Genomic DNA, 25,805 nt, shown 5'->3' on the forward strand with positions numbered 1-25,805 from the left:
TCATCATCGAAAAACGTTGGAAACCCAAAGCCTTGTCTCAACCGAAACTGTGCCATCCCTTTAAATGATTAACCAACTTATCGTCTTACTTTTTTGATTGAAAAATTTAGTAATAATAATGATACTCAGTACTTAGAACGCATAATACCATAAGATAGTCTCCATGCATGTGCAAAATTGATGAAAATTAATTTCGCAACAGTCCTTCAAAGGTGTACATCAGATCATCGAACTTTAATTCTTAATATGCAAAAGCTCCCTCGTATGCAATGTTACTACTTGTAGCAATATCAAAATCTACAAAATCATCTAGAGTGTATATCATTTCTTCGCTACACTAACATTAATCAAGTTTTCTTCCGAATAGCATAGTCACTCCCATCTATCAGCATGTATTTAGTATGCGTGGATAGTATGCAAATAGTGCTATTGTTATACTCATTCCAATGGCTACAAAGCAAGGAAGACAATGGAAAATAAAAGTGTTGTAACGCGACAGTGTATAGAGCGATCTCCCGCTGAATTGGACGCAAACATTCTACACTTCATAGTTTTCTTATGTTCACCAGTACGTGCAGTACAGAATGTTTGAGGATGTTGATTCGAACAAATGTATGCAAAAGGCCGGAAACGAAATCTTGTCTTAACTGACAGTGCAGTTCAATGCAAATCAAATCAATTCAAATTTTATTTTCACCCGTTTACAAATCATAACAAACACCTCACTCTTTTTGTTAACAAAGGGACAACAGGCCTATAGGCGATATATTGTGAGATAATCAATATGTTATACAGACGTTATAATAGCAAAATGATAACAAAAATAGGATGGAAAAGGAGAGTGTAAACTATTGCAGAAGTTTTATATATGGAGTTTTTTTACAAGGTATAGTGCCCCATCAAGCTTTATATGAGTTCAACTAGCCACAAGTACTATTGTAACATTTTATAGATATAAATACACGTACAACTGTAAACTTATGAATATCCACTCATAACGTATAGGCATAACAAGCTTTGTTGCTTATACAGTGTGTTGGTATGAAATCTATAACGGCACACGAGATAAGCTATATTTCATCTTTGATAGAGGGCTTTTTATGCTTGCATGCACTTTCGATGAGTATTTCGGCAAGACTGCTTTTTACAGTATTTCAGAACTGAGCACATTTCTAGGTAGTTCACATTTTCAACAAAACATCGCTTTCGTTTTCTTGCATTTAAGATACTACAGATTACGCTTTTTCTTACTCATAAAAATTCAATACATTTTTTTCAATATCATTCTTGCAACACGATAAAGATTCAATAGACGTGATCCGTGTAAGTGTAAGTTCTCTATCTCTATACATGACTAAAGTAAAATATTTCGTTGCACATCTGAGGAAACTATTTGACTTTTGAACTCATTTTGACGATTATACTCGTGTTTATCAGTCGACACACAACTTTCATGCTGACTTTGTTTTCCGTTTGTAATAAAAATTACCTATGCCAACATCAATTCATCAAAATCAACAATGATCCAATTACGCATGCATATCAATTGGCAGAAATTTAAGAATTCTTAATAAGGGAGGTTTAAAATTCTAAGCTATATAGTCTTCAGCAGATTCAGGGAGGACGTAGGAATTACAAATTTCACATCATGCAAATATCGAAGAAATAATTATACATCTTTTATACAAATATTCGATGTTTACGAGTGAGATGGTTCCGAATATTACAAAAGCGTGCAAGTTAATCGTTCTATTCAACAACGCAAAAACGGTTGAACGGTTAAACTTGCACTTCATATTCGAACCGCTGCGCCGCACGAATGATAAAACATTGACTTTATATATATATATATATATATATATATATATATATAACACAATAAAGGCCTGGTCTAGACCAAAATAAATCTAAAGTTAAGCCTATCTAGGGGGAGAACTAACAGTTAGGCCTTGATCTAGATCTGGCTCTTATAGGTACGACACACAAGTTCAGTGCGTCCTATGATCTATAGCACGGCTGGCTCTCTCGATTTACCGTTCCAGTTTATACGTCTATTGTACTGCCATTAAGAGCCAAGTTTGTACACAGAATAGCATTGTTAAAAAACCGCCTGAACGTTAGTTTTGTGCGATCACTTAATTTCAGTGTGATTTTGGTAGTGACTAGATTCGCACCTGCCCTTTCTTTCAGAAGCAGTAAAGTGTAATTCGTATAGATCATGATTTCCAAATAATCATGTAAAGTCATTCCTCTTTTGTTTCGCTGATACTGTTTAACGGAATTTGTTCATCACTTTCCGAGGTCCGCGAGAGTGCTTGAAGTATCCTTGAAAAGAGAAACGAGAGAGAGAGAGAAAGATATCAATTAATGTTCATATGCACCTTGATGTTCAGCTTTTAGTTGTCACTAGCTCAATCAACAGGCATAAATAAATCAGCATGAAATGCATACAATACACAAGACAATATGTGACCGTGCACCTCAAAACGAACATAAAGTCGCACACACTGATTTTGCGTGAGGACTGAAAATAAATGAAATTGGTCAACTTAGCCGAACTTCACTTTTTCATATTTTCTGAAAGAGCGGGTCTTCTTTTACATTATGCTAAAATTTGGTATCATGAAACGGGCAGATAAGTGTGTTTTTTTAGCAGTTTATCTCGAACATTTTTGGTAGAATAGTGTGATTAGGTATGTCTTTAGAATCCCTTTTTCATTTCTGAAAAACCTTGTCCACACTCTTCACTTTCAACTCTAATAACTTTTGAAAGGATAGTGCTACTGCTTTGAAAGTTGGCACTAATAATGGACAGAATGTGTTAATGAGGCATGCTTACTTTCGGTTAAATCTGATAATCCCTTCATTGTTGTCACTCTGGTGGTTTACTTCCTGTTTTTGTCCCATTCATCGCACAGCCAGCACGGTTTGGTAAAGATTAAGCGCTTGAATAGACACTGTACTTCAGAGCCTCTTTTCTCAGTTCACACTTTTCTTGAATTTGTGCTTTCTTTCCAATATTTAGATAGGTTAGGAGAGTCCATTTGATTTGAGTTATACATCATTTTAAAGCTGAAAGTCTGCTCTTTCAGAATATGGTCTTAACTAAAAATTCATGTCTGGCGACTTTTTGTTTGTTTTGAGGTGCAGGGTCACATATACAATAACAATGCACCATGCACAAGAAGTAACGGAAATGAAAACAATATTGGTTAAAATGTCTGGTTTCCAACAAATTATAGCAATACCTTTGTCTGTTATGCCTATCATAAACCTGCAGTTCGTCATTTAGCTAACTATGGTTTAGCGAGTTATAGGGCCTATGAAGTTTTTGTTTATTACATCAACAGAGACGTCATAATCTAGACATCCATGTTACCTGACAGAAACGTGATGTTAATAAACCTTTTATACATTTCTAGAGATAGAAAAAACTTCAACGTTTTCAGAACATTTTCAGAATATTCCGTCCAAATGAGTAATATGAGCAATGTAAATGAAAATCGTCCCTTCCTGAGTAAAAGCCGAACATTTGAAGAGAAAAATAACTCATCACTTTGATTTCAATTGCATGTACTATAAGTACTGCATTGAGTGATTGGTCAGGGAGATATAACAACCGTCGGTTACAGGTCATCTGTGATTTCAATTTGATTTGATTTGATATAATTTCTGCATTTTTCACGAAGTATACACAACGTAAAAAACAGTTTCGCAAAACCAATCACATTATACAACACAAAATGAATAGAAATATAATCATATATAATGAACTTATAATGACATTGTATAGGTGAATTAAAGTCGTACAAAACAATTGAAAAATCATTGACTATTCAATCGAATTGATACATTCAAAATGCTGTAGACCGTCATCTTAGGCTGAAGCTTGAATTTGATGACGGCCTCATCTTTATCGGCATGTAAGGGTAAGCGTTAAGCTTAAGCCGATAATCCAGGTAAATCATATATTGCTCAAGAAAATTCTCCTCCTTAAACATTAGTATTGTGAGGTGATTTCAATGAGCATCTTCATTCAAATTCTGTTAGACAATTGATTTATTCTAGGACCAATAGATGATTCAACCGAGGGATATTCAGTACAAGAATCAGATCTGACCATTTACGTTAGACATTTGACAATTGTCTAACACACATTTACTTTGGCCACCAACCTAGACATCTATCATATCTTCAGAATGTGATTAAGGCAGAAAAAAAAAGGATATTAACAGGTGTTTACTGCGTATATATTGCTTATCCATTTGGTCCTATCAGACAGCAATGTGAAGGCACCATCATATCGAGGGGTGATAAACAACATCTCACGGAAGGTTCCAGCTCATTTTTTCAAGTGTCATCACGAGCAACTGACGAGAAGAAAACTAGCAGACCCCTTAGTTTCCTAGTGGTGATAAATTGTAAACTTGCTGGCAGTTGAATTACTCATTAACATGGGATGAAGGCAGGAAACAACTTTACATAATGAATACATTCCGGCAAGTAACATTGTTTCAAATTACCCGTTTAATATGATTGGAATGACGAGGATGGCTGCAGAGACGTAAAAAGTGACGGGAGCCATGCCAATCCTCACGGTGTAGGCAAACTGTCCTTCAACGAACAAAAATGAGCAGCAGGCCCACAATGAATGCGCCACGGCCAGCATGGCGAAGGCCGCACCTGTCGTAAATGAAATGAAATCAAATGGATGTTATTCATCAGTAAGACTCGTCAAAAGACAGTTACAGTCAGCTCTATGTTAAGTAAGATTGTTTTCAGTCATACGAAGACTCCACTGAATGTGCACAGCTTTGACGGATAAACGTCTTTACAGTTCCCAAAAGGTCCGGCATTATCTATCAAGCTTGGTAAAGCCAATTCCACAATATTAGTTTGTGACCACGGTATACAATAGTGTTTCTTTCTTTCTTTTTTTCGGGTTGTTGCGCGACCGAGCGCTTGGTGTCTTGGCAAGCACTCGCAGTCGTTGCAGACAGTTGCACAAACCTGCTGAGGTTGCCGTGAATGCTCAAAAAGGCCCTTTCACAATATTGGCCTGAGACATATGCTGGAAAATGCTTCAATAGCCATCAATCTCATCTGGTCGCATAAAGGCATTCATACAAAGGCGACAGATGCCTACAAGAAAAGCGACGAGAAGAAACCGTAGCACGAGTAGACCTATAGGTTTGCACATGTTAATATAAGTTTGTAGGCCCTATAAATTTGCTCGCATTTATGCTCGTGAGGGTGGTCGTGCAGGTTGATATACGCGTGACTGAGAGTGGCTTTACGCCAGTCATAATAGTTGCACGACCGAGTCGGATGCGAGTGGGCATGAGATCATGTGATCGTCCCCCGTGCAATCGAAAGAGACCAGTGTGAGTGGTTGTGTGAGTGGTCCTGCGATCAAGTTGCATCTGGTATAAAACCCTCCTCAACAATTGACCGACAGTCAATTTCGACCTAAACCTCATAATAATCAATATGTCTCTGATGTAGGTGTATGGTGTATTCATAAACCTCTTTTTGGAAAAACAAAATGTTTACCTTTGATATTTTCTAAATGGGAACGACATTTGGGTAGCCCCCCTAAAACTGTCAAAATATAGGAAAAGTATCTCATTGTGATATTTCGTTTTACTGTGGACAGTGGGATGAGATATTTTCAGCAGAGAATAATAAATTGGATTTTATTTTCAAATAAGCAACTGTATAACATGAAAAAAGTCAGTAGTGATAAATGTTCGTTTTTTGTAAAGGAGAGTTGGAAGATATCGTGCATTTCTTTTATGAATATGAAACTAGTAAGTCAATCTGGAATGAAACTGAAAAATGGATAAATGAAGGTTCTAGAGCACAGAAAAAATTTGGTCCGGAAAATATTATTTTTGGTTTACAAAAAAGAGAAACGATGCTGTAAATTGTGTTGTGATTTTGATTAAGCAACAACTGTTTGTACAAAAGTTAAAAAACAAAGTCCCTATCGGTTTAAATCTGTGAAGAAAAAAATATTTAATATTATGCAGATGAGCGATATATCTATTCTATATCGGGGACTCTCAACAAGTTCAATTTAAAGTGGCAGTCACTCCAACATTTCTGTTTGTGTAAAAGTTTAGGAGAGAAATGTTATGAAAAAAAAGGGAGATTATGACTGAATGTTTTGAGTTTGTATTGTGTTGACATGGAGATAATAAAATAGTCGATGGAGGGGTAAAAAGTTTGGAAAAAATATATCGCTTATATTTCATTATCTGTCCCAAACTGATGCAAACCAAACTAGCAAGGTTATCAAGGATTTCAGTGCATGTTGGTTTATAGATGACACTGCATGGAACCCTTTCTGAAGTTTTGAAAAGCTTTCAAACACATAATTAACAGTCAAGAAAAAAAATAAATCCAGACCAGTCCACTATAACTCACAAAGAATCATGTATCAAGATCATGTATTTCCTTGACGCCTGTTACTATCGTAAGAACGAGCTTTATCTATTCTATTTTGGCAGACTATCGAGTCGAATGAAACCAGTGGTACTTACCCCGTTCTTCAGCCGAGCATAACCGTGAGAGAAGGTTTCTGCAAAGAGGCGATGGCATAGTACGCAGGATGCCAAGAGTAGAAGCTGTAGAGTGCATGAAAAATTATAGTCTTAAGTCTTAAACTTTTGGGTGTTTACAATTCAATCGCACAACCTGTGATAATATTTGTTGGACACTTTTACAGGACCTGTCAGGCATTTATCAAACGCAAGTTTGAAATTCATTTTTCAGAATTAGCTGTCATACAAGTTCCACTGCCATGCACTGCATGAGAAATATCAATTACTGAGAGAATTATACATCACAAGACAATGCTTAATAACCAGTAGAGAGTACACTTAAAATTAGATTACATTCAAAGATGTTATTTTGTTTCAAATACCAAAGATTGGTTAGTAACGACTACTTGGCTATATATGACAACAGAGTATTGTTTGTTTGTTTGTTTGTATCGTTTTTAGTCGTCAACGTTTAATAATTAGGTCCGCTTCCCAGTTGATCACTTCATCTTTCCTTTGTCTACATTGCAAAGTATGCGTTGTTTATATCAGTTTGTGTTACATTTTGTTCTATAGAAATGTACCATAATTACATTGAAGTTACCATATTCAAGGATGTTTTTCTTACTTGATATCATTTCGGCAATTATTGTCTTTGGTATGCTTTGTTCAGTTGTATTAGAGATCCCGCAGATTTGCTGATTCGATAATTTACGTTTGGACCATAATGTTGATATGATTTCTTTAGGCAACACGTGAAATGTCTGCAAATATAATCCGGCATATTGACTTTCGCATTAAATGCAAGATTGCAAATTATACTTACCAATAAAGGCAAGCTGGATAGTGTTTTCTGCCAAGGCACAGGTGATCAGCTGGGCGATTAATGAGATGAATCCGAAATGTACCAACCAGTTCTCGGAGAAACATTTCAGTAGCGGTTTGGCAACAACAGCTGCAACTGATATATGAAAATACGTTCTTTAAAGGAAATGAAATTTTCCATGTTATTTCAAATAATATAAAAAAATACATGTTTATCACTATGCTCTGAATCTCTTACAATTGTGCAGAATAATATGATTAGTGTAGTCAGTAGGGGCGTATCTAGGAATTCTGTGCAAGGGGCAAGGGGGAGCTCCTTTACAAAATCAAAAGAGCGCACGCACCCCCCTCCGTTTTTTCTATTTCTTTTGCTTTAACAAAAATAGGGGGGCTCTGTGTGCCCCCTCCTTAATCCGCCACTGGTCAGGTATGTCAGTGGGTATTGTCGCACACGGTTGTTAAAATACCGTGGTCAAACACATTCGCAACAACAAACAAGCAAACAAACAAACAAACTGATGATGAACAGGCGGCTGCTTGAGGGTTGCAACTACCATGACTACTGTATAAACTGTTATTTTCGCGAATTTCGCGAATCACAATAAGACCGCAAACTTCGCGAATCACAGTACTAGGACCGCGAATTTGACAAGTGAAAATATTGTCATATACGCTTAAGCCCCAGTCACATCTAACACGGATCCTCAAGGATCTACACGGCAATCCCCGGATCATGCAGGCAATGATCCGGGGAGTTCCGGGCTAGATTTGCCTCGGATGGAGCGTCATTATATATTGTTCACACGGTATCAACACGGCCGCTACACGACTGAGGCCGGACCAGCACGGGATCTATACGGCATCCACACGGCTCTTACACGAAACTCCACGGTCCATGCCTGACCCACTCAGCAACTACACGGTCCATGCAGGTATGAACACGGCGTTTACACTCCCCGGATCATTGCCGCTGCATGATCCGGGGAGTTCCGTGCTAGTTTTGCCTCGGATGGAGCGTCAACGAAGCGTTACGATATTGTACACACGGTACCAACAACCCGGATCATCGTGTAGATCCTTGAGGATCCGTGCATGTTTATAGGCCTATGTGACTGGGGCTTTAGGTAACAGCGCATGTGCAAAGCCTCGGTGTCAATTCGGGAAAACAATATCTCGCGAAAATGTCTATGACCTCCCCATTCGCAAAAAATTCTGTACGCGAAAATAACAGCTTATATTAAACAGCAGTCGGTGACTGGTCAGTGGCCTAGGGAGTGGCGTCAGACTGTAAAAATGGCGTCACTTTTTCCATAATTGTGGCAAACATGGACCACAATAAAAGAGATGTTCAAATTCGTATAAATATTCGTATCAATACCGTATTGTGAATAGGAAATGAGCATTTGGCATGCTCTTGACTATTGCAAAATATGGGGGCAATTGTGCATGTGTTTTCAAAAAAAAAGGCAATAAAGATATTGGACTTTGGACCCTTTACTAGCAAAGCCAAGACTGCGTATAAACAAGATTTTCTTTTTACAATGCTATGATATTCATTTGACATGGTCCGCTGAACAATATCATATTTAGCCACGATCCATGACAGTACACACACAACCCCAAACTCTACAGTAATTCGGCATGGACTCGGGATGGCTGCCTAAAAGCAATGTACACATACATGCAAGACATAGGTTAAGTGATTACGGAGACAGAAACATTGATGTACCAAATATAAAAAATACAACATGGTACAGAATTGGCAGCACCAGCCACTTGTTAGGGTTACTTGCTGCTCTTTTTGATTTACTGTTTGTTGATTTCACATGCCACCAAATTTCGCATGAATCGCGTGGGTTAAAACAAACGGGGGCATCCCACGAGACCGACATCAACAATAGGTCCATGAGTCATACAGCCCACGAGTTATACGGCTCAGGAGTCATACAGCCCATGAGTTCGACACATACGCACAAAAGGCTCATGAGACCGACACTAAGCAAACATAGCCCACGAGACCGACACTAAGCAATAAAGGCTCATGAGAACGACACTAAGCAAAGACAGCCCTCGAGACCGACAGTAGGCAAAAAAGGCCCACGAGACCGACACTAAGCTAAAAAGGCTCACGAGATCGATACTAAGCAAAGAAAGCCCACGAGACCGACAGTAGGCAAAGAAGGCCCACGAGAGCGACGGGATAAACAGCGCCATCTACATGTCAATCACCTGTACAGGGTGTTCCATGAACGGAAAAATAACATATACTGGCGGGTGTAATTTCGTAACGCTATCAATTGAAAGATGGTGACCATCTACATAATTGTGAACGACATCAAATATGTATTTCTACATACTTCTGGGGGGGGGGGGGCAAGTGCTGGTGTCAGGGAGCGACATTGTTATCAAGTAGAAAAATTGAATTGTATTCTTCATGCCTCCGCCCCCCCCCCAAAAAAAAAGTAGAAGAATTAGTATTCTTCATCCCCCAAAAAGAGAAAAAAAACACAAATGAATTTAAAAGAGGACAATAACGATGTATGGATTAATTTTAGAGCTTTGATAATGCCATCGTGCTATTTTTAATAGGCTTTCCCAGTTTTTAGCTAGAAGATGGACAAGATATAAATTTTACCTCTTCTCTTTCCCGATTCACTAGTTACTTATTCTATTTTAGATATTCTACCCTCCTGCTTTGACATTTTGCAGTAAGATCTATTTGTAATTTTCTCTGTAACTATAATGTAATTCTACTGATTAAAACGTTTTATATTGCATGGATTCACCTCAATTTTGTGGCTTGTGTTATTCCCCTCCGAACAGTACATTTTATCATGAAATACAATAGCTGTTTTCATGGATGCATCTTGGTTTTTCCGAATCCCTAACGCTACCTTAATAGACGATTACGTTATTTTGTATTTTTAATTAATACTAAATCAACACCCTCGCAGGTTTATTGTGGAAAGATCTGTGTTGCACACTTTTACTGTACTTTGTTCATTTTTTTTCACAAACACACACCCATGCAAACACAATTAAAGATCCTGATCATTTCGGGGGGGGGGGGGGGGGGGGCAACTGATGGGGTAACACCCTGCCGGAGATGGCAACTCTTCTTTTCCATCTCTCATATCTTCCTATGCTATTATCAGGACACCCTATTCAATTTATTGGTCTATAGGTGGCGCTGTTCATCCTGTCGGTTTCGTGGGCCTTCTTTGCTTAGTGTCGGTCTCGTGAACCTCTTTTGCGTAATGTCGGTCTCGTGAGCCTTGTATGCGTAGCGTCGGTCTCGTGGACCTTTTAAGTGTAGCGTCGGTCTCGTGGGCTTTGTTTGCTTACTGTCGGTCTCATGAGCCTTTTGTGCGTAGTGTCGGTCTTGTGAGCCGTATAACCCCTGGGCTTATTTTACTTGAGGTCGAACTCGTGGGCTTTTACTCAGTGTCGAAGTCGTGGGCTGTATAACTGGTGGGCTGTATGACTTGTGAGCTGTATGACTCGTGGGCTGTATGAGTCTTGTGAGCTGTATAACTTGTGGGCTGTATGACTCGTGGGTGTCGGTCTCGTGACGTGCACCCAAACAAACCTCTCTCGCCATTGATAGAGTGATGCAGGAGAACGTACTACAAATAATAATAGTAATAGTAACAACAACAATAATAATAATAATGATAAAAATTATAATAATAATAATGTGGACCCTTATCGCACGTACAGGGAAATGTGATTATTCTAGTTCTTACCTGCAGCAGGAATCAGAGCAACACTGGCATTAAAGAACCCCACAAACGTGGCTGTCCAGCAGAAAGGTTTTCCTAGGCCATAGATCACGATGACTTCGAATATGCCTTCATTCACAAAACGCATTAGGCATATGATGGTGATCAGAATGAGAGCTTTTGTCCTCCTGCTTTTTTCGAAACGAGTGTAAAACCCAGCCAGACTGTCAAGAGTTTCCTTTAGAATGCTACCTGCTTGGATGGTCTTGCAATTGGGTACTGTTTCCAAAACTAGTCCTGGGAAGGTTGTGTATGCAACGTTGATGGCAGCTAATATTGTTGGGACCGCAAAACTGACGGGAAAGTTATTGGAATAACCGAGAATCAAACCTCCCAGCACTTGACCGCAACCCCATCCCGCACTATCCATAAGTGTAAGAACAACCATCCTCTGTGTTCTTGACTTACCCACGGAAGAGTCAGCAATATAAGCCGCAGATACTACTTCGACAGCATCTGTATCCCCACACAACCCAAGCACAAAGGCCGCAAAAAGAGATATGAATATGGGTAGTTCAAACAACGCTACCAAGAAAAAGATGCCAGAAGCAATGAGGTGGCCTAGCGCACTTACGACTAGGATCGGCTTTCGACCGATGAAGCTCGAAGCAGCTATGAGGAATGTTGCCGTTATAACTGGCAGAAAAGTGGAAAGTGTTGCAAGCCACATGTTCCAAAACGATGTCTCGGATTGTATCAGCTTATAAAGGGGGTCAGTGTTGTTCTCATCAGAACATGTGCCGTTCAGGTGGTGATTGATCGAGTAATTGTAATTTTGTGCTATTCTTTCTTGAACGTAAAACGTCCTGAGGGTGGCGAGGGCTCCTTGGACAGCTAGTGTTAAAAAGTTAATTGGTTCTGTTGCTACGAAGCGCGCCTTGCTGATGTCTTCTACCGCGTCTCCCATCGTAGACTGTCGTTGCAGAGTAAAGCACCAGCAATTCTGTAATACCAGAAAGACAATGATTCGTATATGTATACATACATTGTCAGTTAAATTGGTAATGGAATTGTCTTTGTGAACTTTGAATCCTATCCCCCACACACCAACTAGAATACATGGTAATGAATCTGTTAAGATGGGAGTTCAAAGGCTGGTCAAATCACATGGTTAGTAACCATTTTCACCCATTTCTTTTACTTTACGTTTATTATATTTGATGAGCACTAACCTGCAGATTTGATAAGATGTCCGACGTCCCCTCGTTAGTCTCTGAATGATCATATACCCTGTTTTAAGCGTTCATTGCGGCTGGCTAGATATATATTTACTATAGTAACCACAGTATCAAAACTTAGGCACCCATATAAATAAAATAAAATTTCCGCTCTTGTGCGTGTAAACAAAAAAGAATTCTGTGTGACTATCAGGTCATGAGTAACTTTTTGGTTTATTCACTCATAGTACTCTGAAGAGAAATGAAAGAGAAAAAATACCACCCTATAGTTTGAAATCTTGTGGACAGCCAAATGGTACCTCACGCTTGCTGAGCACACACAAACCTGCTTGCACCAGCATTCAACACACTCACCTCACATTGTGCCTGAACAATCTTTTATCACAGCAAGGCGACGCCAGAATAATGGAATAATGGGCAATTTGGCTTCTAGTTCAGTCGAAATAAGGTCTCACCCACCACTGATTGCCACGGTAGGAATTTCCACTGCAGTTCAACTCATCATGGTTTCCTACACTATACTAAAAGTCCCAAGAAATGCAATGGGGCAAAATGGTTCAATTTGCAAAACATGCAAATTATTTTCAATCATGATAAAAGGACAGTGTTATCACCAAAAATGTTCTTCGTTTCAGATTCGAGCACCCAAAGTGTTGAAACCTATGTTTACAAGATCAGTAAGCATGGTAAGTGCAATGCAAACACGTCCATACCTGATTGTCATTAGCAATATGTAAATTACTTACGTTATTAAAAGGTAAGTTAATTTTGTCTTAAAATGCATCAAAGTACCCGAAGGAAGCGTAGCAAGTTCTCAAAGTCATGATTTCAGTTTTCCTTAACCAAAAAGATGCTTTACATAATTAATATTATGAAATAAATGCAAATTAGCGTTTGTTATCAGATAGATAGGCCTAACAGCAGCTAGACCTTTACTTGTTGTAAAAGTACAAAATAAACAAAGCAAGTGTGAACATCTATATTTTGCCCAATTTTCTGATGAATCAACCCTATTTGGAGGGTGCTGTATTAGAATCTGGATGATTCACCTCTTGTATCCTTGGGGATTTTGAGATATTCAAGATGGCAGTCAAAACTGTCCCTATGCATTCCACAATTCCATATACACGATGAGCAATTATAATGAGAAAAAAAATCCTGTTTCAATTCAATTTTCAAATTCAATTCAAGTGTGTTGTCGTACAAATTCAAAGAAAACAAAAATCAACATATCATGGAACCAATTGTTCAAAACGTGAACAGGACAAACAATGAGACAAAGGACAAGGACAGGTTAGAAGGGTCGAGAAGGAAGGAAGGAAGGAAAAGAAGGAAGGGAGAGAGGGCAAGAAAATGAGGACTATGTATAAATTGAGGGGAAGTAGGGATCCGCAGCACAGGCTGAGCGGACACTATTCATTGGCATGGGCAAAATAATTGACATAAAGGACGTTTTGAAAACAGAATGAGACAAAAACATACAATCCGGACATCATCTAAGAACCAACCGAAACTGTTTGAGTTGAGTTTGAGTTTATTTTATTTATACACGGAAATAAAAGCCTGCTTTCAGCTGGACAGCTGTTTTTCAGCAAGGCCGTGTTTCACATCGAATAACAAAGTATACATACACACGGCAAAAATGCAAACATATGCAATGATATACAATAAATAACAAACACTGAACAAGTTACAAAGAAGATCAATGAGAAAAAAAGAAGAAAAGATTCAGATATTAAAAACAAAAGAGAAAATCGATATACTTCTATGGACACATTAAGGGATTTCCGCTAACTTCATGATCTCTCTCGAGAAACTTTTGATGTCACTAATTCTTCTTAAATGAACAGGAAGGTTATTGAAAGTTTTACATGCAACATATAATGGGCTATTTCGGACAAAATTAGATCGAGGTTTTGGCATCACAATTTGAGTATTTGAGTTTCGTAGAGTGTAATTTTCAAATGATCTGAGTTGAACACTAGCGGACAAAGTTGTTGGAGCAAGGTTATGCAACAGTTTGAATATAAAGATTAAGGCTTGCTTTCCTCTTCTTTCTTTGAGTCGGTCGACCTGAAGAGAAGAATAAAGAGTTTCCCTATTGTAACGGGTGCCAACACCTTGCACCATTCTTAGGCATCTGTTCTGAATAACTTGCAATCGATGTAGTTGACCCGAGTGACCAGTCCTCCAGATTACACTACAGTAGTCCAAATGGGGTTGGATTAGAGTTTTGTATAACAACAGGGAGGTATCCTTATCAATGTACTTTCTTATACGCTTGACTGCATGAAAGACTTTAAGCGTTTTGCTTCTAACGTTTTCAATTTGTGGGGTCCATGTTAGGTTGTCATCGAGAATGACCCCAAGATATCTGCATTCTGAAACTCTTTGCAGAGGTGTATTTTGAATGTTAAGATGAACATTCTGAAAATTTCGCAAATTCCGTTTAGATCCAATCAACATAAACTGACATTTGTTTACATTTAACAATAATTCGTTACTTTTAAACCATTCAAGAAGTGACACTAGGTCATCATTGATTGTTTTCTGTAAACAAGACGGATCCTTTGAAGGAAAATATAAACAAGTGTCATCTGCATATAGGGAAAGCGCACACTTCTTGACAGATTTATGCAGATCGTTTAAAGCTAAGATAAACAAAAGGGGCCCAAGAATGCTTCCCTGTGGCACTCCGCTTGTAACCGTCCTACTTGCTGACAAGTTTCCGTTTACCAAGGTTGACTGCTCTCTGTTAGTGAAATAATCACTGAACCAATGCAATGCTTGTGAGTCGAATCCAAGATATCTTAATTTCTCAATGACAACATCAAAGGAAATCAAATCGAACGCCTTTTCTAAATCCAGAGTAACGACACCAATTACATTTCCATTATCAATTTGTTTACACATTTCATCTGTTAAATACCACAATGCGGTTAAAGTGGAATGACCAGGGCGGAAACCATGTTGATGCGAGCTGAGTATGTCATTTTGACACAGGTAACGATATATTTGATCAAATACAATTTTCTCTAATATTTTGGACATTACTGGTAAAATTGATATCGGTCTATAATTTGATGGGTTGTCTTTATCACCACCTTTGTGGATAGGTGTTACACGTGCCCTTTTCCATATACTTGGAATTTTACCAGTTTTCAATGACAGATTTAGAATGTGGGTCAAAGGTTCGACAATAAAATCAATAGTATCTTTTATGATACAGGCAGGAATTTGATCCAAACCAGTAGCTTTGTTCCTCGAAATATTTTTTGTAACATTCATTACATTATTTGGAGAAATTTGAGTAAAAGTGAACTGAGATCTAATCCTAGATAAATATTGTTGCATATTTTTACCAAATTTCGTATTAGACTCCTGTTTTCTTCTAGCAGCCAAGCTTACAAAATGATCATTCAAAGAGGCCGCTATTTCTTTTGAACCTTTAACTTCATTTCCCTCAATGATCAACTTTTGAATGGGAGTATCACTGTTTTTCTTTGGCATTATACGTCGTATTGATTTCCACATTGCATTTGTATCACCATTATTCCTTACAATGCTTTCAGACACATAAGCTCGTTTTGCTCGCCGTATCATATCAGTTACAGAGTTTCTCAATCTCTTATATAATTTCCAATCCTCGTCGATTTTAGAGCGAAGGGCTTGTTGTTTCATGTGATCTCTTTCACGCATCTTACGTAATATATCAATATTCATCCACGGTGACTCTCGATGCCGTATTCTTTTCTTTCGAAGGGGGGCATGTTTATCCAATAGAGGAATAAACTTATGAGAAAATATGTCATACGCACTGTTCGGATCTGACTCACCCAGTACATCATCCCAGCTAATCTTTTCTAAATGAGCCTTAAAGTCCTCCAGATTAAGCATTTTCATATTTCGGCAATATGTAAACTTATGGTAACCTTTCCCAGCCTTGGCTTTACCTAAAGAGCAAACGATCATATAATGATCACTAATTGATAACGGCAGTACATCACAGAATTTCACTTTATCCTTACAAGATGAAAACAACACGTCTATCAATGTAGCTGTCGACGGTGTGATTCTTGTCGGCTTGTCGACATATTGCTTCAGATCGAAATCTTCAGCTAAAAGTTGACGCCGTCTCGATTGACATGACCAACGTTTCTTCATTAAATCACAGTTCAAATCTCCGTAAATTATAACATCTTTTGAGGAAAATTCTAACGACTGTAGTAAAGTTTCAAACTGATCAAAAATCGCATCGTGGGAGTTTGGAGGACGGTACCAATATACTATAATAATAGGTTTTTGCTTTGGCAAAAAAATTTCAATACACATAAGCTCTAGACCGTCAATGAATAAATCTTTTCTGACACTGAATTCAACATTTTCGTTGATGTAGGTCACAATGCCACCACCACTTCGATTCCTGTCTAACCTTATACATTGATAGCCTCGAATATCTACTTCAATATCAGAGATCGTGTCGTCCAGTCTGGTTTCGCATAATGACATTACGTGAATTTTCTCATTGCTTACAATGTGACGAATCTCGTCAATATTCTTTGTTAAAGAACAAATATTAAGATGAGCAATATTAAATCCAGGTAATGAGCGAATTTTATCAAATATATTCTTGGCATTACCATAATCATATTTACTGTGTAATGATACACCATCTGAGTTATCTTCAACTTCTGTTGATGGAGTATATCGAGGAAGTTCTTGAAAAATACACTTGTCGCAAACCCAATCTACCTCGGAATTAAATATATCTCGAGATGCTCTCGAACATTTTAAGTGACTCCATTTATCACATGATACACATAAAATAGCGTTTTGATCCCATTTCACATCTCTGCGGCAACTTATACATGGGTATTTGACATTATAAGGCATATTATACATTTGATACACAAGAGATACTAACGATCAGTCTCACATATTTTCGATGTCCAGTGCAGATGAGATTCTGACTCGCTTGGCGTCTTTGTTGAGGGCGAAAATGATGCCGTCTTGTGTCCAGCAGGTCTTCGCCTTTCTGCTATTGACAAGCTTCCTGTAAAGTGCGGCTCGGCTAGCAGTTAGGTCCTCTCTGATGAAGATCTTGGGTCCTTGTATGTCCCTCAGTCGAGTGCGGGCTTTGTAGACATCGCTTCTCGCGTTGTAGCGGCTGAACTTGATGATAATCGCCCGAGGTCCCTTCCTTCTGGTTGTATCTGCGTACGATGAGGTTCGATCGTCAGGCGCGTTGCGATCTTCGGCGGCGCCATCCTGCCATGGACGTGGAGTTATACGATGGCTGCGGTCGATCGCATCAGGAGGTATTTGTAGGCCCATTTTGGAGTTCTGGATCTGGATCTGGATCTGGATGTTTACGATGCAGGGCCCTACTGGGCATAACGCATCGGATGAGAGAGGGCGCAGAGGTGATTAGAAAGTTCTATCAATGGCCTTTTTGAATGAGGCGATTGATGGCGAGTTAATAGTGGCGTCACTCAGGTGGTTCCACTCGATGACAGTAGACGGGAAGAATGAGTTTCTGAATTGTTCTGTTTGTGCTCTTATTTGATTAAAGCACTTACTGTTATTTGTCACTTGTCTGTCCAAGATATTTACAGTATCGCAGTTTGTGAATTGCTTAACACGGATACGTCGTCTAAGTTTTTTAGGTTGAGCAAAGGTTTGAATTGGGAGAGCTGGCACCAGCCCCCCGACCACTTTGAAGAAGAGGGTGAGCTTGAGATTCCTTCTTCTTTCCTTCAGGCTTGGGAGACAAAGTTCAGCCAGCTTGTTTGTGATAAAGCCGTCATCTCTGGACACGTAATCCCCTGTTATGAATCGGACAGCTCTTCGTTGGACACTTTCAAGTCTGTTTATGTCCTTTTGTAGATATGGGTCCCAGGCAGTGGCACCGTACTCAAGGAGTGATCTAACGAGTGAAGTATAGGCAGTTCGCTTAACGTTGGCAGGGCAGAAGTAGAGGTTTCTCCGAAGGAGGGATAGAACCCAATTTGCCTTTTGCGTGGTCTTTGCGACATGCTTCTCCCACTTGAAGAGATCAAGCAGCAGTTTGTCAGTGCGTTCATTTGGGTCCTCTCTGACGCCGTATACTCGCAAGCAATTTCGCCTGCTGTACTGCTCAGCATCGTCTCTGTCGTCGTTGAGTTTTTTGATGTCTCTCTGCATATCCGAGATTTTCTTTTTCATGGCGTTAAGCTCATCAGCGTGCTTTTGAAGGTCCAAGGACACAGCATTATACACTTTGGACGTTACACGCTCTTCGAGCTTCGCAGCAATCACCTCAAAAACTTCGTTGGCAATCTGTTTGACAAGGTCCGGTGAGCGCAGAGAATGCCCAATTTGACGTTCAATGGCGTCTTTCAGCGTGCTGTCGAAGCTATGTTTGCTTGACTGACCAGCTGGAGTTGACTCCTCGTCTGAGCTCAAGTTCGATTCTTCGGCCCCGGGCTCACCGGCGGGGGTCTTGTCCCTTCGCCGGTCATTCTCTGACAACTTGCCCCTTTGGGATTTCCGAGATTTTTCTTGAGCTTTTCCACCTGTAGGCATATCGGTTTAATGAAAAACCTATATTTCGAAGAAATGTGTCCTCATCCTTAGTACTCACGTCAAAAATCTCCAGTTGAAATGTCCTCAAAAAGGTGTAATTTATGTTTGAACAAGGACAAGACTTGACACTCAACTTTGACGTCACACGTATAGCAGTAAAAAAAATGTCTTTTCTTGTATACAGCAAGACTCGGTGCATCTTTAGATCATCACTTAATTGGTTCCAAAAATTTGGTCCTGCATAAACAAAAGTATTCTGGGCAAAAAAATGTAGTAGGGTATAAATAAAGTTCATTGGATCTTCTTGTTGGGTACTTGTGAAAACCGACATTTCTACAAATCACATTATCAAATACTTTGGGTAACTTATTTTTCCTGAAATTATACACAGATTGTCATAATTGATATAGATATAAATCTTTGACCTTTAAAATCTTATTATTCAAAAACAATTCTTCAATTTGATCATATGGTTAAAAGTGATAAATGATTCTCAAAGCCCTTGTTTTAAATAAATACAATTTATCAATCAAATGTTAGTGGGTATTACCCCAAGCGAGTCCCATACCGTAGCTCAGATATGGAAATATGAGACTATAATATAAATTAATTAAAATATGAGTGGGGAAAACACTTCCACTTATTGATAATTCCAATATTCCGAGATATAATCTTACAGTATAATCGTTGACATGAAATTTCCATGATATCTTATTATCTTTATGAACACCAAGAAATTTAATAAATGAAACAACCTCACTCGGAGAGTCATCAAGTACAAAGTTGCTAGGCAGCTTTTTAAGGAAATTACTAAAAAGCATAAACGTAGTTTTTGCAAATTAAGTGATAATTTGTTTGCAGTATTTATTGTGTAACATGTTTCAGCTTTTCATCGACAACTTGCATCTATGAAAATCATTGATATAGATAATGAATAAAAGGGGGCCAAATATTTGAATATCACATATGGTAGATGAATTATTGACGACATTCAGAACAAACTGTTGTCTGTTGGTATATATAAGGTAACTCGTGAACCATTCCAAGGACTTTCCTCGGAGCCGTAGTGCTGTAGTTTATTAAGTAAGATTTGATTTCGATCGATAATGCATAATCCAAATCATATCAAAGTAGCCTATGCATTCTTCAGGGGTTTGGGACATTCGAAATGGTCGCCAAAATAGCCGCTTAAACTGAAGTTCCTATATAACCTTCCTTAAAAATAATATAGATATAGTTTTATCTTGTTTCGAGGGTGCTGTATCCGAATCTGGATGAATCAACTTTTACATCCTGAAGGGTGTTTGAGATATTAAGTAATGCCGCCAAAATGACCGACAAAACTGCAGTTTTCCAGAGGAAAGGTGAAAAGCTCCAATTTTTACTGTATTTCGAAGGTGCTGATTTGAATAGATATTCAAGATGGCCACCAAATTGTTCTCCGACATAGCAGGAAACATCTGAATTCCATGAGTTTATCATGTTCTTATAAATGGCGGACAATTAAAAAAAATAGCCTTATTCAAATGCATTACTGAGGGTTTTGAGATATTCAAAATAACAGTCAAAAACTGAAATTCTGATACAATGCATATTTCTGTATGAATGGTGAAAAAATCAAAAGAAAAAAGAGAGATATTCGTAATAAGCACATAATGATTGATTATTGACATTGGTATTTTAGAATTTGCTCTGTTTTTGTAAAACCTTGACGTCACTGTATTTCTTGCTAGAGTTAATCTTCTATAATATGCTCTTGAAGTTCATAAACGTCTCGCTCTAACAAACTGAGCAAGTAGTTACATACTAGATCAAAATGATGCATCTAAAAGAGAATGATTAGCAAGATCTTCAATGTCGCATGATTTCTTCAATGAGCAATAACAGACATTGATATTTCAATATTCCTTTGTGCAACTTTACGTAATAAAGCAAGATTCAATCTGCTCAAAGACCCAACAGTATACATCACTGGGTCTATATTTCCCTATATCATTGTAATATTATAGACTTATACTGCTAAACGCTCACATCATCTTCAATATTACTAGTAATCAATAGCAACATATACGATCGAAATAAGGGAAGGAAGAGGAAGAATAAAGAAACAAAGAGAAGGGGGGGGGGGTATCCTAGTGCATACGCCCATGCAACAAGAATATTACATTCTCGAGTGTTTTGTACTCCGCAATATAGTCACGCACAATGTTACCGGTCACCAAGGTGTTAAGTTAAGAAAGGAGCAATAAAAATATATCTCCAAATTGTTAAGTCTATCTTTTAACCAGCCTTTTCCAAGTTCATGTCATTTGTCAGGTCAACTACTCTATGTATTGGGTTTAGGACCCTTCCCAAAACTACATTTTGACTTAAAAATCCAATCCACCGACGCACAGCTCTACGTCAAATTTACTGCCACTTTGTTTGGCTTGAGTGCTGTGAGGTCATACATTGTACCTTGACCCAAAGAGAACTGACAGTGGATAATATCATTATGCCCAAATTTGGAAGGTAAAAGTGAAGTGTGACCGGAAGGACTGGACTTCCTAAAATGGCGCAGGATGATTCACACAAAAAAAATGTATTGCTTTGTTACTTTTTGTTTCAATTTGATTCTATTTTGGTTTTAACAAAAACCACAATGTTACACACCTATAATATTAATAGGGCCGAAAGCTTGACAACTAAATGAAAGAAAAGACAATTAAGCAGAAGCTATACGTCTGGACCATCGCAACACTACGTGTTCTACGCCTATATACCGTTCACTCCCGTTACAACGAACACGATTATAACAAAATTCCGGTTACAACGAAATAGAAATTCAACATTATCGGCTCTATGTATTTCAGTTGTTTATTTGTTCGTTTATAACGATATTTCGATAAAACGAAAGAAACATGCTGGTCACGAGGACTTTATTATAACTGGAGTCCACTGTACAATGACTCCGCCATCAGGAAGTTTAAAAATTGGCACAACAGTTCTTGCTTGTGTTAATTTGTTTACTAGTCGTACTATACGTGCATTCTGCCAGATGTATGACTGGGATCAGGGACAGGCGACTTCCTTTCTACAAATTAGTACAATAGCACAAACAGACAGTGACAACATGACACCCTAGAAACCGCAGGTACACCTATTAAAACACACGCAACTGATGGAACGTAGACAAAGACATGAACTTCTTTCGCAGCACTTAAGGGAGACCTCCGGATCATTTTCAGATTTTTTATACATTTGAACAAATATAGATATAGTTTCAAAATTCATACTAGTGATTGGAATGAGGAATTAGAATGCTTTCAAAGGGTATAACCAATTGCAATGAACAAGGATGATGACATACAGCCTCACCAATGCATGAGATGGGGCTCAAGGAAGCAGAACAAAAGGAGAAGGCATGCGTAGATTCTACACAAGTGAACTTGAAGCAAGCGGTATTTTAATGGAATTAAATTGCTACATTACTGAAATATGTGAGCCTCCTATGTCATCAACATTATTCAATATATACTTTGTTTAAGATTTTTTTTAGAGTATTGGTTCTCTGCTAATTCCACAAATCTACGCATGGAGCTGTCGATTTTGTACTACATGATGAAAATCGTCTGGAATGCCCTTTAAGAGGACACGAAGTAAACTGTTTTGTTAGTCAAAGTCTACTGATAACAAAACGATCATGCTTTGCAGACAACGACCCTCGCTGGCTGAAGACGTTATATGGATTGAGGCAAAACAATTATATAATATTGACTGGCCCTGAGGGAGGTACCAGAAAATATTGCCCAAATTGAAAGCATATTGCCCGAGTCGAAGACGAGGGCAATATGTTTTCAGTGCGGGCAATATTTATCTGGTACCTCCCGAAAGAAAGGCCAGTCAATATCATAATTATTACCTATCCCCTAGGTAAATTAAGAAAATATGTGAATACGACTTTACACACAGATCAAGCCACATTTGACTACCTGTGGACCATCAACATGTTGAATAATTGCAAAATTGTTCATCAATGTATATCATTCAACTCCAACTTCAAAGATACATATGTAGTTGTAACAGGCAAACTTCAAACATCTGAACGCTTTTACACTTTATTTTTACCTCTGTTTAAAGTTGGAGAGTTGTAAAACTAATGGTCACTGTGCAATTACTGAGCACAAATGGACTAGTCATTGTTTGACGCCTAGTGCTGCTGTAATTGGTCGACCTTGTATGAGTTGATTTATCAGCGTTCTTCTGCGGTGCGTGCAACTGACACCCTGGACGACCTGGAATGTTTTCTTTTTGTGGTCGATCGGAATGTTTACGTTTAAAGCAGGGAGGTGGGGAGAGAGATTCCACTCTTTCTCTTCCCACCTCCCTGTTTTACAGTGCACTCCTATAATAATGACCACGGTTACAACAAATTCTGGTTATAACGAAGTAAAAATTTGGGCTGCAATCTCATCCACCATATGTATTTCTATTGTTTATTTGTTTAGTTAAAACAACATTCCGATCTAACGAAGAAAACTGCCGGTCCCGAGGATTTCGTTATAACAGGAGTCCACTGTATATGTAAAACTCCCGGATGCTCGTGATATGCTCTAATGTCGCCTGCTGAACTCCCGACCCTGCAAAATACCAACTGTAATTGCCTCGCAAAACTACCTCGTATAGGTAATAATTAATATTATTGCTCCACATCTCTGGGCCTATCCAACATAGGGAAGAAAGAGTAAGGATCGCTGTGACCAACACTAACCTCGAACACCTGAAGAATGAACTTTGGCAATCCACTGGTCTTGCAAATTACCACCAAACCATAAACTAACTTCAGGGTGAAGCCAATAAACAAAGCACAACTCTTGGCAGATCAAAAGAACGCAAATACAAAAGAAATGTCAGAGAGTGGATGAAGACCTGAAAGCGCTGGACAAAACAACACCGCCAGTCCCATCTGTTCAGCATGAAACTCCGCACTTGCATGGGAAAGGGCGCAGCAGATTCTTCAGGAAAGGGAAACTATTAAACACAAAAAAGAGAAAAGCACCAAAAAAAAAAAAAAAAAAAGCGCCATCAACAGACACAACGAGCGCAGCTACAACCACGACCACCAATAAGGTGGAACCAGACTCTGGAGATGTCAAATCTAGTGTAGTAAATTTATCTGTCCACGTTCTCATCACCACAGGTGAAATCAGTCTTTTGTCCAAGTTTTGGAACTTCATAAGGGACCTCCAACGATTCGAGAGAAGAATGTTCATAAAAACCCACTTTGCAAAAAAACAGTCAGCACTCACCAGACGACCCTCCCAAAACCCACAGGGTACCCCAGTTGAGCAAGATCATAATATACTCACAGCCCAACCTACCGCAACAAGATACATAACGAAGACCCCGAAACCCATGAGTGCTTGAACACCCAGTGTCAAGGAACCATGATCCTATGTCTTCATAGAAGAAACTTGTTCTAAGATCGCAGAGTCAGTTATTAAATACAGGTAGGCCCTACAACCTCATTACAGAAGAACGAAAAGCCCTACACAGTCTTCAACGAAACCGTGAAATGATCATCAAACATGCAGACAGCAGTTGACCAATCGAAAGAATCCATGGTAGAAGGAATGAGTCAACTCTATGACGAGAACACCTACAAAGAGGTAACACATGACCCAACTGACGGTCACCTATTCCTAAGAACGGTTGAATACACCGTAGAACAATTGAGTAACGATAGAGAAACCAAGTTACTATTTTTACCTCACTCCACAGGAGGTCAAATGCAGCAACTTGTAGGCCTAGTTTCTCCCTAAGATAGTCTTGGAAGACAATCGTCTCCGGCTGTTCATGTCCCACTGTACTCATTTCTGAATTTGTACGTAAATTGTCACCTTCGTCTTCTAGTACAAGCACTTCCATCTTTCCTCCAAGACACAACCAGTTACCTCAGACACATTGAATCACTCAATAACCGTTATGCCTCTCTCAGCCCCCGCGCCATTCTCGTGACGGCTGACGTTCCTGCTCTTTGCACCAATATACCACATAATGAAGGCCTACAAGCATGTAATATTGCGCTCGATTCCCTTTCCAGCCCATCATCCACACAGAAGATCTCAGATATGAGAATGAATACTCCCCCTCAATATTAAATATCAGTTTAATAGGAAGCAACTACCTCCTAATCAAAGGTACCGCCATGGGTACACTACACCTGTAGCTCCGTTAATACACCAACATTTCCATGAGCGTCATCATAGTCATTGAAGAGTACATAGCTCTAATGAACAATTGTATCCTTCTCAGGTTCTACGTACAACGATGACATTCACGTCAATTGGATACATCCATAATTCTATAGCTAGCACTTTTGGCTGTCATTAAAGCAGATGGCAACAAATTGAATTTCACAAATATGACCAGTAGGTGGAAGAACTTTCCCTCAGCGACTGTAGAAATATTATTATTAATGCATCCATATAAGATGGCATGATTGTCACATGGCCAAAATATTTTTCATGGCTTTGGACATTACCTTCAAACTCATTTTAATGCTTGCATGTCCCCCCCCCCCCCCCTCTCCACACACCCGACCCCTTGAAAAAAAAAGGGGGTGGCAGAGGTGAGATCTTGGTGCCCTAATCAAGTCAGGATACTTTTTAAAAACATCCGTAACAGAGAAGTCCAATGTTACAGCATTTTGTGTGTATGTGTGTGTGTGAAACTGTATCGCAGAAAAGTTTATATTTTTCGACCAGAATTATGCCCTTGTTCAGCTCTCAACAAATGCAATGATATTACTAAAGGCTGCCATTTCTGCTGTAGTGACCACAGGAAAACCATTATTAAATTACCCTTTGTAATATGTATGATGGTTTGACCCTTAAATGACCTACACGGTGACCTCGAAAAGTTGACTTCAG

The 25,805-nt window shown here is 38.8% G+C and overlaps 2 protein-coding genes across 2 annotated transcripts; both read right to left on the reverse strand.

The window, feature by feature from the left end:
• Positions 1–4,519: 4,519 nt before the first annotated feature.
• Positions 4,520–12,059, reverse strand: LOC139708371 (proton-coupled folate transporter-like). Its single transcript, XM_071620323.1, has 2 exons — positions 11,117–12,059; positions 4,520–4,683 (listed from the first exon to the last, which is right to left on the reverse strand). The coding sequence occupies exons 1-2, from the start codon at positions 12,057–12,059 to the stop codon at positions 4,520–4,522; spliced, it is 1,107 nt and encodes a 368-aa protein (XP_071476424.1).
• Positions 12,060–17,251: 5,192 nt separating this feature from the next.
• On the reverse strand, positions 17,252–18,894 carry LOC139708372 (uncharacterized). The gene is made up of 2 exons (XM_071620324.1): positions 18,364–18,894; positions 17,252–17,673 (listed from the first exon to the last, which is right to left on the reverse strand). Exons 1-2 carry the CDS (start codon positions 18,892–18,894, stop codon positions 17,263–17,265), a joined length of 942 nt encoding a protein of 313 aa, XP_071476425.1. The 3' UTR covers positions 17,252–17,262.
• Between the last annotated feature and the right edge of the window lie 6,911 nt (positions 18,895–25,805).

This window comes from Diadema antillarum, unplaced genomic scaffold (genome assembly GCF_040938485.1).
Source record: "Diadema antillarum isolate AM-2024a unplaced genomic scaffold, OU_Dant_1.0 seq00001329_RagTag, whole genome shotgun sequence".
In the NCBI taxonomy this organism is placed as follows: domain Eukaryota; kingdom Metazoa; phylum Echinodermata; class Echinoidea; order Diadematoida; family Diadematidae; genus Diadema; species Diadema antillarum.